Here is a 12,210-nt window from a genome sequence, read left to right as displayed (position 1 = left end):
TTTATACAAGTTTGATGAAAATGTAAAACTTCTGTCATAATCTGTAAACAGCTATAAATGCCAAACCAAGATGAGATTTAATATGCATTAAATAATTTTTCAAAATTTCAAGTTTTTCAGCATGGATCCAACCTTTTTCCCCTCTAAGAGTTATTTGCTTTGTCAGATGTAACCTAACATTCTTCCATTTATTTTTTCATATGTTGAGTCAGTCACTGAAGTGCACACAAACAGGTTATATTTAGTTACATTGAATTATACTTCAAATTATATTAATTTTAGTACAACTAATAGAGGATCTTCTAAGATTACATATTTTACATATATTATGAAATTATGTAAAAGTGTTAACTGCAACTCAGCAACCTCACCCAGAATAAGAAAAAAGAGGGTTTTGTTTTTTTCTAAATGCCTGTCAAACCCTGCTAGATATCTAGCTAATATATAGAAAGTGGCTAACTACAGATCATACTCAACAATTTAATACTGAGAGGATTAAACTGACTGGGACTATATGACTTTAGAAACATATTGTTCTTGCATGTAAAAAAACCAAAGAGAAGCAGGTTACCCAATATAAAAGGAAGGACAGTCTTTCATCATTCTTTAATTGACACTTACTGAAGTTTACAATTTGTGAGGAACACATTACTAGAAACCATGAACAAAGAATTCCAAAGAAGTATTGAACACAGAAAAGCTGTTTCAGAATTTGTCATTAAAGAGTAGTTAGAGATAATTTAAGATACTATTTTGGGAGACCCGGAGTGGGGCAGGGAAGTGTGGGTTAATTTGTAAAACTAGGATTCTTGTTTGAAGCTTCGCTCCATGACTTTTTAGTTCTAATAATTAAGTGGAAGTTAAAAGTAAAAGCACAAAATATCTCATTTTAAAAGCTGTATTAAGCCTTTTAAAGTGTTCCATAGGTTTACATTTACATATTACACCATAAAAAGTTCAGTTTCCTTAGATCAGACTATAGCGAATTTAAAAATTGAGAGGAGGCGCTTGAATGTAGTTGGGCAGCAGTGAAATTTTACAGAAAGACAACTAAGGTAATGTAATTTTGTCTTATAATAGCTCTGCATGCCTGTTAAAGAATAAAGAGGCATGTGTGTTATGGTAGTGCATGTAATCATTAACTCTGATTCAGAACATTTTAAATATTTTTAAAAGACACTTAATGCTTAACGCTTAATGTTTTCATTGCCTACACAGCATGGTTTATTTTAATCAGAAAATAGCTAGACTGGAGAACCTAAAAAACTTTAGGCATCCTATCACTACATGAATAAAACTTTGGGACTGATCCAAATACAATAAATTAGAGTAAATAAGCTCTTTATTGCAAAGCTACTACAAAGGTAGCCTGTCTTGCACACACTAAGTGGCAAAAAAATATACTCAAATCAGTACTGAGAAGTCCCATTTAATTTTTAAAGTTACTGAAATTTAAGTTTAATTTTAAAATAGACAGCAGTGTTAAAATGCAGCTTTGTGGTAAAAAATGCAGTAAGACATGCCAACTAATGTTCAACATTCTACAGCAATATTACCAACCCCCAAAAGTTCCAAAAACTTGAATCAAATCCCCACAAATCATGAGTTTTTTAAAAACAAAAATCAAATCATGTTTTCTGGTCTGATTTAACTCCTTTCCTCCCCCCAAAGGAAATATTATCAGATTGAAAACTGCATACATTTTCAACTCAAAATCATCAGATTGTATGATAATTGCATTTATTTTTTCCAAAAAATACACAATATAATAGTCAAATATTTATAGGTAGAGCTGGTAGCAATGCCTATAGTTATGGCTATTCAACACTTTCCATAAGGCCTCGTTTTCAGTTGCTTATAACTTTGATAAAATTTAACCATTCAGGCTGAAATATTCCATACCAGGTATGTTTCAGGCTGAATCTGTTTGGGAAATTTCAGGTAAAATATTTTAAGATGTTTCTAAGCACACGGTTAAGGTAATGGAAGATCGTAAGTTTGTTTGATTTTTTAAAAATTGTATTTATTTTATCATGAGCAAACAAACATTTCATTGAAAACCTCTAGGGCCCCCATGCTTTGAAGCAGGAATTTGAAATTTGGTAGGGGAAGTCACCTTGGTGTCAGGAATGTGCCTTTTGCTGTCTCTCTGACAATCTGTCTAAATTTGGCCAAAGTTATAAATCTCTGAAAACTGCAGTCCATGTATGCTCAGTACAAGTTTGTAAGAGGCTGGTAACTAAATTCTCTGCAGATTCCATCTGCAAGGATCATGCCCCATCCACGCATAACTCCAATATATTGATCAGACCACACACGTCATCACTATAGAGGGCAGATCTACACTACTGCTGAAGTCAAACTAACTCAATGGATCCCAACCTGTGGCCCATGGGCCACTTTTGGCACACAGGGTCTTTCAAAGTGGCCCACCAATCCCCTCCTAGTGGCTGCAGAAGGGAGTCGCTACCTAAGGAGTGTGTTGAGTGGACTGCGTTGCCGTATGGCTACAAGACGGGTGCAGGCTCCTTGCTGCAGCCAAGGGGATGGGAGATCAACACTCCCCTCCCCGACTGTAGCGCCTGATTCCATAGGTGCTGGGGTCCCTGCTGGAGCCAGAGGAAGAGGAGAACTGATCTCCTGTCCCCCTAGCTGCAAAAGGCAGCCACTGCCTAGGGACCCTGTTGGACTGCACGGGGCTACAGGACGCATACGATTTCTCTTCTACAGCAGGGGGACAGGAGATCAGCAAGGAGGCAGCCTCCTCACTGAACTCTTTCTGTCCTGCTGCAGTATGGGGGTGGGGAGACTGATGGCCCTTCAGGGTTGTAAAAATGATATCTGTGGGCCTCGAGCCAAAAAGGCTGGGAACCACTGCTCTAACTTATGTCGTTCAGAAGTGTGAAAAAGACACCTCCTTGAGTGACACAAGTTGTGACGACCAAAGCACTGTCCACACCAGCGCTATGTCAATAGGAGACGCTCTCCCATCAGCCTAAGGTGTCTTCAACAGATGTGCTACAATGCGCTGATGTAGCTGCACCGATGTAACGCTTCTAGTGTAGACCTGCCCAGAGTAAATGAGACATGCCCCAACCCAGGCTGCAAGGGACTGAGCACAACTTTTCCTGAAATTGTTCCTCCTGGTGCCCAGTGGCTGCTAGCCACAAGAACTGAGAGAACTGTCCCCTCTGCTTCCTGACTCAAGGGGGGAGGGGAGGAAAGAAGCTGAGAGGTGCAGAGAATGAGAGGAGGAGAGACAGGAGTTGCTGGTTCTTTATACTGACACTGTAGTACTCCTTCTCCAAGTCAACCGTGGGAAAACTGGTCTGTCTTTTGGGAGTAATTGTGGGAAGGGCATTGAAGGAATATCAGCAGTGATATTGTCTGCATCCTCACATCAAAGTGGGCAAGTTCCAGCCAAGTTAGACTGGAGCCATGTTCTATACCCCCAGCATGTAAACTAGCTTAAGTTTAACGCACCTCCAAACCTGTCAGAGGTTTGTCTGTGTGGATTGTAGCGGGGTTTGGTGTAAAACCCAAAGAAGAGTCTGGATTAACTGTGCAGTAAAGACATGCCATTAGCTCGACAGACCTGAAGTTTCACTGTGAAAGCCAAAAAACAGCTGCCAAAAAACAAGGGTAAATAATTAAATCAGCGTCCTAATACAGAAGATGTTTTAATTAGTTCATCAAACTTCTTTTTGACCCACTTTGAAACAAACAATGAGAAAAAAATGTGAATGAAGCTAATAGAAATTCTGCTTATACCACGTTCCAGTTTTGCTTAGCCATATTTCCATCTTTGTAGCTAAACATACGCACCAAATAGTGTTTTGCCAACATTTAAGACTCCATTTTGAACTATGTGAAACTTCCGAGGTCAAGGACCTTGCCTCCACGTAGAGCTAAGCAGTATGAAAGGAACTTGGGAAGTTTGTTTGGTCAAGTGATATGCGGGGAGATGCCTCGTGAACACTTGAGATACTCCAAGCCACTTTGTTTAAACAACCCTAAAAAACGTGACCAGAATGTAACTGATGCCAAGATGTCTGTGACCTTATCTTTACTAGGAAGAGAAGGTGTGTTCTTAGCTCCAGTTAAAATCCTAGTGAAGACAAGGCAGTTTGTAGTTTTCACACAAGATATAAGGTCAAGTTAAAGACTATGGGGGAGCCTAGTCATTAACTCAATATACTAATGTGTGTTAAAATTAGACTGTTTTGTTTTTGGCCATAGCTTCACTGCAAAAGAACAGGTCCTTTTACAACAAGATTGCTAACTTCATTTAGCAATCTTGTTGAAAAATCCTCATGCAGATTAGACACAGGTAGTTTTTACTATCATGTAGCTAAAAAAGATCAACCACAAATTGGAAGGAGTGGCATTCTGTTGAGATTTCCATTCATAGAAGCCTGCAAAACTCAAAACATGGTCCATTTTGAAGTGTTTTTCAAGTGCACTTTTAAGTGAGCATATAAGTCAGCACATATTTATGGATCCATAAAAAGTATCCAACAACTAAAGTAATCCATAAGTTTATATGTAACTGGTCCTGTGTAATTAAAGTTCCCAATGTTGATCTGTAGTAATGTTCCTTGCAAACTACATGGCCATGTAGCAATCTTGTATATACTGAGCATATCAGAAACAGCGCCGCTTCTGTCTCCCTGTGTGGCCCCAGCCGGAATGTGTTGTGGCCCTTAGAACCTGCTGTGCTCTACTCCCCGCCCCTCCCTTGTCAGGGTGTATGTGGCCTGCCTCCTCACTACAAGCCAGGGTGGGGAAAGGAGTGGGAGCACTTCTGGCCTCAGGGACATGCCTGCACAGCTGGAAGAAGGCGGCAGTTCTGGGACACCACATGAGCAGAAGTTCAGGGGAGGGGGCTTCCTGGGCTCTCTGCTGCTGATCCAGATCAGCAGTGGCTCTGGACTGCAGTCTGATGGTGCCAAATCTGCCCCCCCCCCGCCACCCTGCCCAGCAGTTGGTTTCCAGCACTGTGGCAGTTGCTGCTGCCACTGAGAGGCAGGGGAGGAGAGAAAAGTAGCCAGCGAGACTGGAATCAATGTGGGAGGTGGTGTTCAGCCCCTCCTTCCCCACACACATTGACTCCTGGCAAGGTTCCTAAGGCTGTGAATGGCAGGGACAGAAACCAGTGAGAGATACTGGAGATGAGTCACCCTGGGGCAAACTCCTCCCCACACAATCTCTCCCCCCCTCCCCACCCAACACACACACCTTGGTGTGGAAGGGGTGACAACTTCAAGCTTACACTTGCCCAGGGACAAAAATGTAGTGCTCAGTGGAGTTTATAGCTGCTGAGTACAAGAAAAATATAGAGGAAACAGTCCATAGTCACAATTTTCTGGAATAAAATTTAGTTTAATATTCTAAGTAAAAAATTTTATATATCAGGGCTCCTGACAAAGCATTGAGTTAGACACTAATGTAGTGACTGCGTAGGCTAATGCAGTAACCATATGCTCTTAGACAAGCTCATAGATTTTTAAATATAAACCAGTTTTCAATTCTGCAAAGGAATGTTGGCCAAGACACTAGGTTATCTACTTCAACGGAGAAAATGCCTTACAGGATCTTTTAAGTTTCTAGCAGCAAAGCAACTAAAAATGAGCAAATGAGACCTTAACATGTTATCTAAATAAAAGGACAGAACCACTGAGAATGCAAGTTTTTTTCCCTCCATCCCGATCTTCAAAACAGTTCCGCACTGCAGTATTTTACCCAGTACTAATCTCATATTCTGATATGACACCATGACTTTTTGATCTGTTTTGCAGCATGATGCACTATCATGAAGGACCCAAAGTTCAAATCTTAAGCTAGTGGATTTGCAGCTGCTAAGTGGAAGCCTGTGTAGGGTGCAGGCACTGCAGCACCCATGCCAAGTAAAATGTTCAAGAAGTTTGTGCGGTCAAAGAAAGAAGCCATATAATCTTTGCACTAAATGTAAGTGACCAATAGCAAGACAGAGAGATCACCAAGAGAAGAGAAAAATACCGAGGAAGTAAATGCAGTCTGAGTAACTGAGTCCTGCTTGCCAACCCAGGGAGAATCCCACTGGCAAGATTGCTCATGCCTATGCTGCTATGATGGACCTTATGCAAAGCATCACAACCTTAATGTAAAAAAGTTAAGTTATAATCAGATGGCAATAGAGTGCAGCTTTTGTCTTTAAAACACTGCTGCAGTCACATTTTACCTAAGGGGAAAAAAATTAAGTTTTCAGTTAAACATACATCTGAGGTAAAGACTGAATACAAGCAGAATGTCACAAAAAACTGTAGTGGAACCGCTCCATTCAATTACCCAATTATTCCTTTGTGTGCATTTTCAAGTGATTTGTCCATTCAAGTGAAAGCAAAAGCCTCACATGAGCAAAAAAACAAACAGTCTAGAAGAATTATTTTTTAAAATGATTAAGAACATAAGAATGGTCATACTGGATCAGACCAATGATCCATCTATCCCAGTATCCTATCTTCCGACAGTGGCCAGGTGCTTCAGAGGACAAGAACAGAGCAGGTAATCATAAGGTGATCCATCCCGTCGCCCATTCCCAGCTTCTGGCAAACAGCATTCCCTGCCCTTCTGGCTAATAACCATTGATGGACCTCTCCTCCATGAACTTATCTAGTTCTTTTTTGAACCCTGATTAGCCGCTTGAGTTGCATAAGATCAAATAGTAAATAAAGAGTATAGCTACACTGCCTCTGCAACTGAGAGACTTGAATGACCACTTGGTTTTGAGCAAAACCAATTGAATGTACCAGATTTTTGGAATCCATGTTCTCAACTCTATTTTCTCATTGCTCAGGACTAGTAGCAATTACCATTATCCTTCAATAATGGTTTCAGCTTTTGAAAATTGAACAATTTTCCATTAAAAGGCACCCAAAGTAATCTGCAGCATTCACTCTACTTTCACATGGGAAAGCAAACTTTGATCATGGGCCTGTCTACACTTTAAACACTACAGTGGCATAGTACACTGCTGTTGTGCATCAGTGTAGACACTACCCATTGGTAATCCACCTCCCTGAGAGGTGGTAGCTAGGTGGAAGGAAGAACTCTGATTCAAGGGTATGGATTTTTCACACCCCTGAAAGACGTAGTTAAACTGATTTTCTAGTGTAGACCAGGCTCAAGTCGACACTAGCCTTCTTTGAGAAATCTTGCTCTGGCTCAGCTCTACCTATGAATGGAATACTAGTGTGAACAGGGCTCGGGCATTTTCACGATCACGTTGCCTAACCCCAAACATAGCAGGATTACCAACACAGCAGTAAGAATGCCAGCTGTCACCTGAGTCTGTGTACACCAGTGCTCCCACCACAGCTACCTAACATGGTAGTGTAACAATATTTTACCCAGAAATTGTGTGGATACTTGGACTTTATTTTATTTTTAAAAGTGCTAAAAAGGGCACTCCCTATACATTGGACCTTTGAAGCATAAATTACTACTGGCTCCCATCTCCTACATTTGCATCCCAATTTGTGTGTCACGCCATGTTGTCAGGACATCTAAAGCCAAGTAAAGAATCAAGATTTGCTGCTACACAAACCATGCAGAAGAGATTCAGTTAACAGTTTTGTTGCAGCTATCACTGTTTGTTTTTTTAAAAAACCAAAATATTAAGAATCCTTGTATTAAGAATTCAGTTTATGTGAAGGAGGCAAACTTTTGGTTTAGTAGCTGTGACAACATACGGTGCTTTTCAGACACTTTTTTATGTAAACTATTTGAGTATTAAACACAAGCACAATACTGCTTTGCAGCCTAACATGGTACCTAGTCACTACAGTGATGGGTTCACTAGTACTTGAAGATTTATCCTTGACCCTGACCTCTTCTCATAGCTCTGCAAGTTTGGCTACTGCCGCCTCTGAAATGTTGCTCATGTGTATTACACAGAAACCCTTCAACACAAGAATTGGTAACATTAGGGAGAGCAGAGGAATTACAAACATAGGTGAAAAGGATAGAATTTTACAGCATTCCTCAATTCTCTGCAATGCAAATTCTAAGTTTTCATTAAAAGAAATGTTTCCTATTGCAAAGAGAGAATTCCTAAGGTAAGCTGGTGTTCCGATACTCATCTGTCTAGGCTAACAGACAGGTTTTACCAGCTAAAAAACAGCAGCTGCAAGAGTGAGAAGAACTCTTCATTCGCCAGCCATCTCAATGACATGTGAATTGCAGGGCATAATTGGGACCATTTAGTTGTTAATTATGAAAAGTGATTCCTTCTCTCCCACCCAGAAAATGGCAATGATATAAAAAGATATTCTAATCAATTGCTAAAAAACTGAAAAGCATCTCAAATATTAAATAATCAGGAAGCAGTTACTGACAGCCTGATGTAGATGAATGCTTGGGTGGACAAATCAGAGTTGTTATAAGATTATTTAAATTGATTTAATCCTTTAAACTGGTCAGGTTTGTTTTTTTTTTTTTTAAACTAGACATTTCAGTGGCTAAGACAACTTGAAATTGTTTATTCAGACAAAATTAATTTTATGCAACAGTTTTGTAATTCTTTAACTTGCCATCTGTTCAAATGGTGACAGATTCTATACCCTCTCTCATTTTCAATTTCTGCTGTTATTAGACTGCAACTAGGGAGTCAGTTTCCATAGGGTGAGAGCCCCACTATTATGAAGATAATAAAACAGCAACAGGTACTTATGATGACATTTGGTTTTTTTCTTTAGAATTTTCATTATTTTGTTAATACTTCAATTTTCCTTTAATCTGCAGAATAATGAAGAGTAATAATTAAAATATTTTTCTCGTATATTCTTTGAGACCACAAGAATTGAGAAACTGATTATCACTTAAAAATAAGGTTTAATTTAGCATAATTGTTTTACAAGTCTCAGGCAATTAAACCTCACACAAGATGCATTTACTTGCAGTGAGGAAAGCAGTTTTACTGCAGTCAGCAGAATTTCCAAAGTGTCATCTGTTCTAACATGCAAGTGTCAATTTCAGATTACAACATTATACACCATATTTATAGTTTACACACACACATGAAAATTACTTTTTAGAATTAAATCTGAATATAAAGTAACTTGTTTAAAAGTTACAGAATTATCTTAAAATCAAACATGATCTGAGAAGTATACATTTCATCTGTGTTATACGGACCAGTAAGAATGCTTCCTTTCTTTACTACCATAAAGCAAGATACCTTGAATAATTACTTTAATTGTCTTTATGATTTTAACAGCTTGGAATACGAGTTGCAACTTCAAATATCAACAGAAACTTTAGTCACTTAAGCACCCATGTGCATTGTGTAAGTTGCTTTAAAACCTTTTATGGCATTGCTAATACATTTTACAGCCCTCCCACATGGGGAGCAAAGGCTCAAAAACAGTTTATACAGGTAAAAAAAAAAATCACAGTTTAGTCAGAACTTACTTAACCAAGTAGCACTAGATGAAGCCTTCTAAGTATTTCTAAAATTCTCCATTTAACACCTGCAAGTGTCTTCTTTAAGCCACTGGTTCACAAGAACAGCTGTCCCTTTAAAAGTCTAGAGTATGAGTGACAGCTTTAACCCTGCCCAGATGGGACTCATTCTGCAGCTGTGAATAATGCACAAAACCCAAGGAGGCAAGGTTTACATGTAGAGCTACAGGAATTAATGAAGTCCCTCCCACCAGAAGAAAGGAAACCCAGAACTATTTATGCCATAGTAATAACTACAATTCCCCAATCACATATAGGACAACTAGCTGCAATTCAAAGTTTGATTCTTTCTCTGGAAAAGTTTTACAGGCAAAAACAGTTTTCAGTTTTACAGGCAAAAAAGTCAAGCCGTGGTGTAATTATGCAGCATTTAAACCCAGGCTGGCTAGACATTGCTAAATGGTAAGAGTGCAACATGGAAGCAAGCTGCCAAACACATTAAAACAAACTTAACATGCCAGCACACCAGAGGAGACAGAGCACAGTACACTCCAACATTATTTAGAGTAACCCATTTATTATAGAGGAAGGAGAAGCCACTATTAGTCATAGGAAAAGGCTCCATTTGGGGGGTCAGTTCTGGGAAATCCAGGTCTGAGTCAGCCCTTAGCTTAGCATGAAGGAGGTCATAAAGGAAAAGAGTGGCCAGCCTTGGAGAGAAACTAGTGTCAATCAAGAGCCTGAAGACAAGTCATCACCCAGCTTTGTCTCTCCTTTTAGTGTGAGCACTTAATTCTTCATATTTTCAGAAGTATTTCTAGAAGCCAATTCAGTGAGTGGAAGAGGCCTTCTGGATGAAGGCCTGCTGGCAGTGAAGAGAGCATATTCAGAAAGGAAATGTTCAATCAGCACCTTCCCTTCCCCAAGTCCTGCATTACATCCCCCCCCCCTCCCCACAAAAAAAAAAACAAACAAACAAAAAAAAACCCACCACACAGAACCCCCACCAATTCTCTTAACCATAATGAAAAAAGTGAAAGGGGAGGGGAAAAGGCAGGTATTTAACTTGAAATCCAATGGAAGGCCATACTCTAATTAGAGTTTAATCCTCCTCTTCCCTAGGACACACTGAAGCACATAGCCACTTTTAACTTCCATTAAATGCAACCTGAGGTCTCAAGTTTCAATTGGAAAACTACAGTCGGAAAAAAGGTTATGGGCACCATCACCCTTCTGCACACCATCTGTAAAGATGGGGGATTTTTGGGTGTGTGTGTGTTTTTTTTTAAACAAGTTGTAAAATGCTGCCCAAAACTTTACAAAACTTCCCAACCAGAATTTAAACAGCAGTTTAATTATACTGAGACACACTTAAGGTCAATTTCCCCCTATAGAAAGAGATTAAAGGACAATCAAAGAGACAAAACCAAGATCTCCTGTCTCCCCCAAAAAGACAGGTCTCCCCAACCGGCAGGAGATCTGTTGCAACTTTAACTCTCTTGCGTTGAACAATAGCCCCTGGAGCAGAGGCAGCCTTTGGCACCGGAGACGGGGCTTGAAGCATAATCTCAGGGCAGCCTGGTCGCAGGGAGGCCCAGGGAAAGGGGGCGAGGAGGCAGCGAGCAGCCATAAAAAAGTTTTCTTGGCAGCATTGTGAGGATATGCAATAAAACTGTCATGGATGCCATTGTCACTTCAGACCCACAGTCTGCCACCTCCCGCTTTCCCGAGGAGTCAGGTTTGAAGGGGGGCCGGGGGGGAGAGGAGAGACAGGCAGAGCCAAACACACATGACAGCTCAGCGAAATCTGCCCCATCTGGGAGCTGCTGGCTCCGGTCACCGCCGGCTCCAGGGACACCAGCTGGCACCACCAGTGGGAAAAGGGCTGTTTTGTTCCAGTGCCATTGGAACTGACTCGGCAGCAGCGGGAGAGGGGCCGGTCTCCGCGGGGCAAGTCCCCACCGGCGGGGGCTTCAGGGACCGGCCGAGGGAGGGGGAGCCCAACCGGACTCCGAGCTGCCTGGCAGCCCCGCGGCCCCGGGGACTGAAGTTTACTCTTCACCAGCTGCCGCCTCCCGCGGGAGGGGATGGGGGGGGGGGGGCGGGCAGGGCGAGCGCCGCGCACGGGAGCCGCCGCCTGAGCCCCGGACACGGTGCGGCCGCCGCCTCTTCTCCCCCCCGCCTGGGCTAATCCCCGTCAGGGGCGGGAGCCAGCCCCGGGAGCGGGGGGCGCCCCTCACCTTGCTGCCCTGGTAGCTCTCCAGAGCGCGGAAAGCGGTCTCGGTCAGCTTGACGTGCAGCACCGTGATGTTGTCCTGGGTGACCCTGCCGCAGGACACGCCGTACTTGCCCCCCTCCCGCAGTGCCGCCATCTTACACTGCCCCCCACCCCGCTGCTGTCGCCGCCGCCACCGCCGGGGCCGCGCTGCCTGCCCCTGCCGCTGCCACCGCCGCAGCTACAGCCATCCTGCTGCGGCTGACGTACCAGCCATCCCGGCCAGCGCGCAGCCGCCACCGCGCCCCGCCCACTCAGCACAATGCCCCGCCCGCTCCGGGGGGGACACGCCCAACCGGCCCGCCCCCTCCGCCAATCGTGCCGCGCGGACGGAGCCCCGCCCCGGGGGGGGACCAGCCCACTGCCCGCGCGGAGCCGCCCCCCGACGCCGACCGAACGACCTGGGCTCCGCGCGGGGGGAGGGAGGGAGGTGCGAGGTGCTGACGTCAGCCGAGACTGTCTATAATCATGTTTGATGTCATTATTGACGTTCC

The 12,210-nt window shown here is 42.7% G+C and overlaps 1 protein-coding gene across 1 annotated transcript in view; it reads right to left on the bottom strand.

Moving 5' to 3' along the window:
* Positions 1-11,825, bottom strand: part of ELL2 (elongation factor for RNA polymerase II 2) — a 64,653-nt gene extending 52,828 nt beyond the window's left edge. Inside the window, exon 1 of the mRNA XM_067569234.1 lies at positions 11,682-11,825. Coding sequence (XP_067425335.1) covers positions 11,682-11,813 — 132 coding nt within the window. The 5' untranslated portion in view covers positions 11,814-11,825. The remainder of the gene's footprint in view (positions 1-11,681) is intronic.
* Positions 11,826-12,210: the final 385 nt, after the last annotated feature.

This window comes from Emydura macquarii, unplaced genomic scaffold, assembly GCF_026122565.2.
Source record: "Emydura macquarii macquarii isolate MOO-44397 ecotype Brisbane River unplaced genomic scaffold, CSIRO-AGI_Emac_v2 contig_2897, whole genome shotgun sequence".
NCBI lineage: Eukaryota > Metazoa > Chordata > Testudines > Chelidae > Emydura > Emydura macquarii.
Note: the sequence above shows the minus strand (reverse complement) of the source record. Positions and strands in the feature narration are given on the sequence as shown.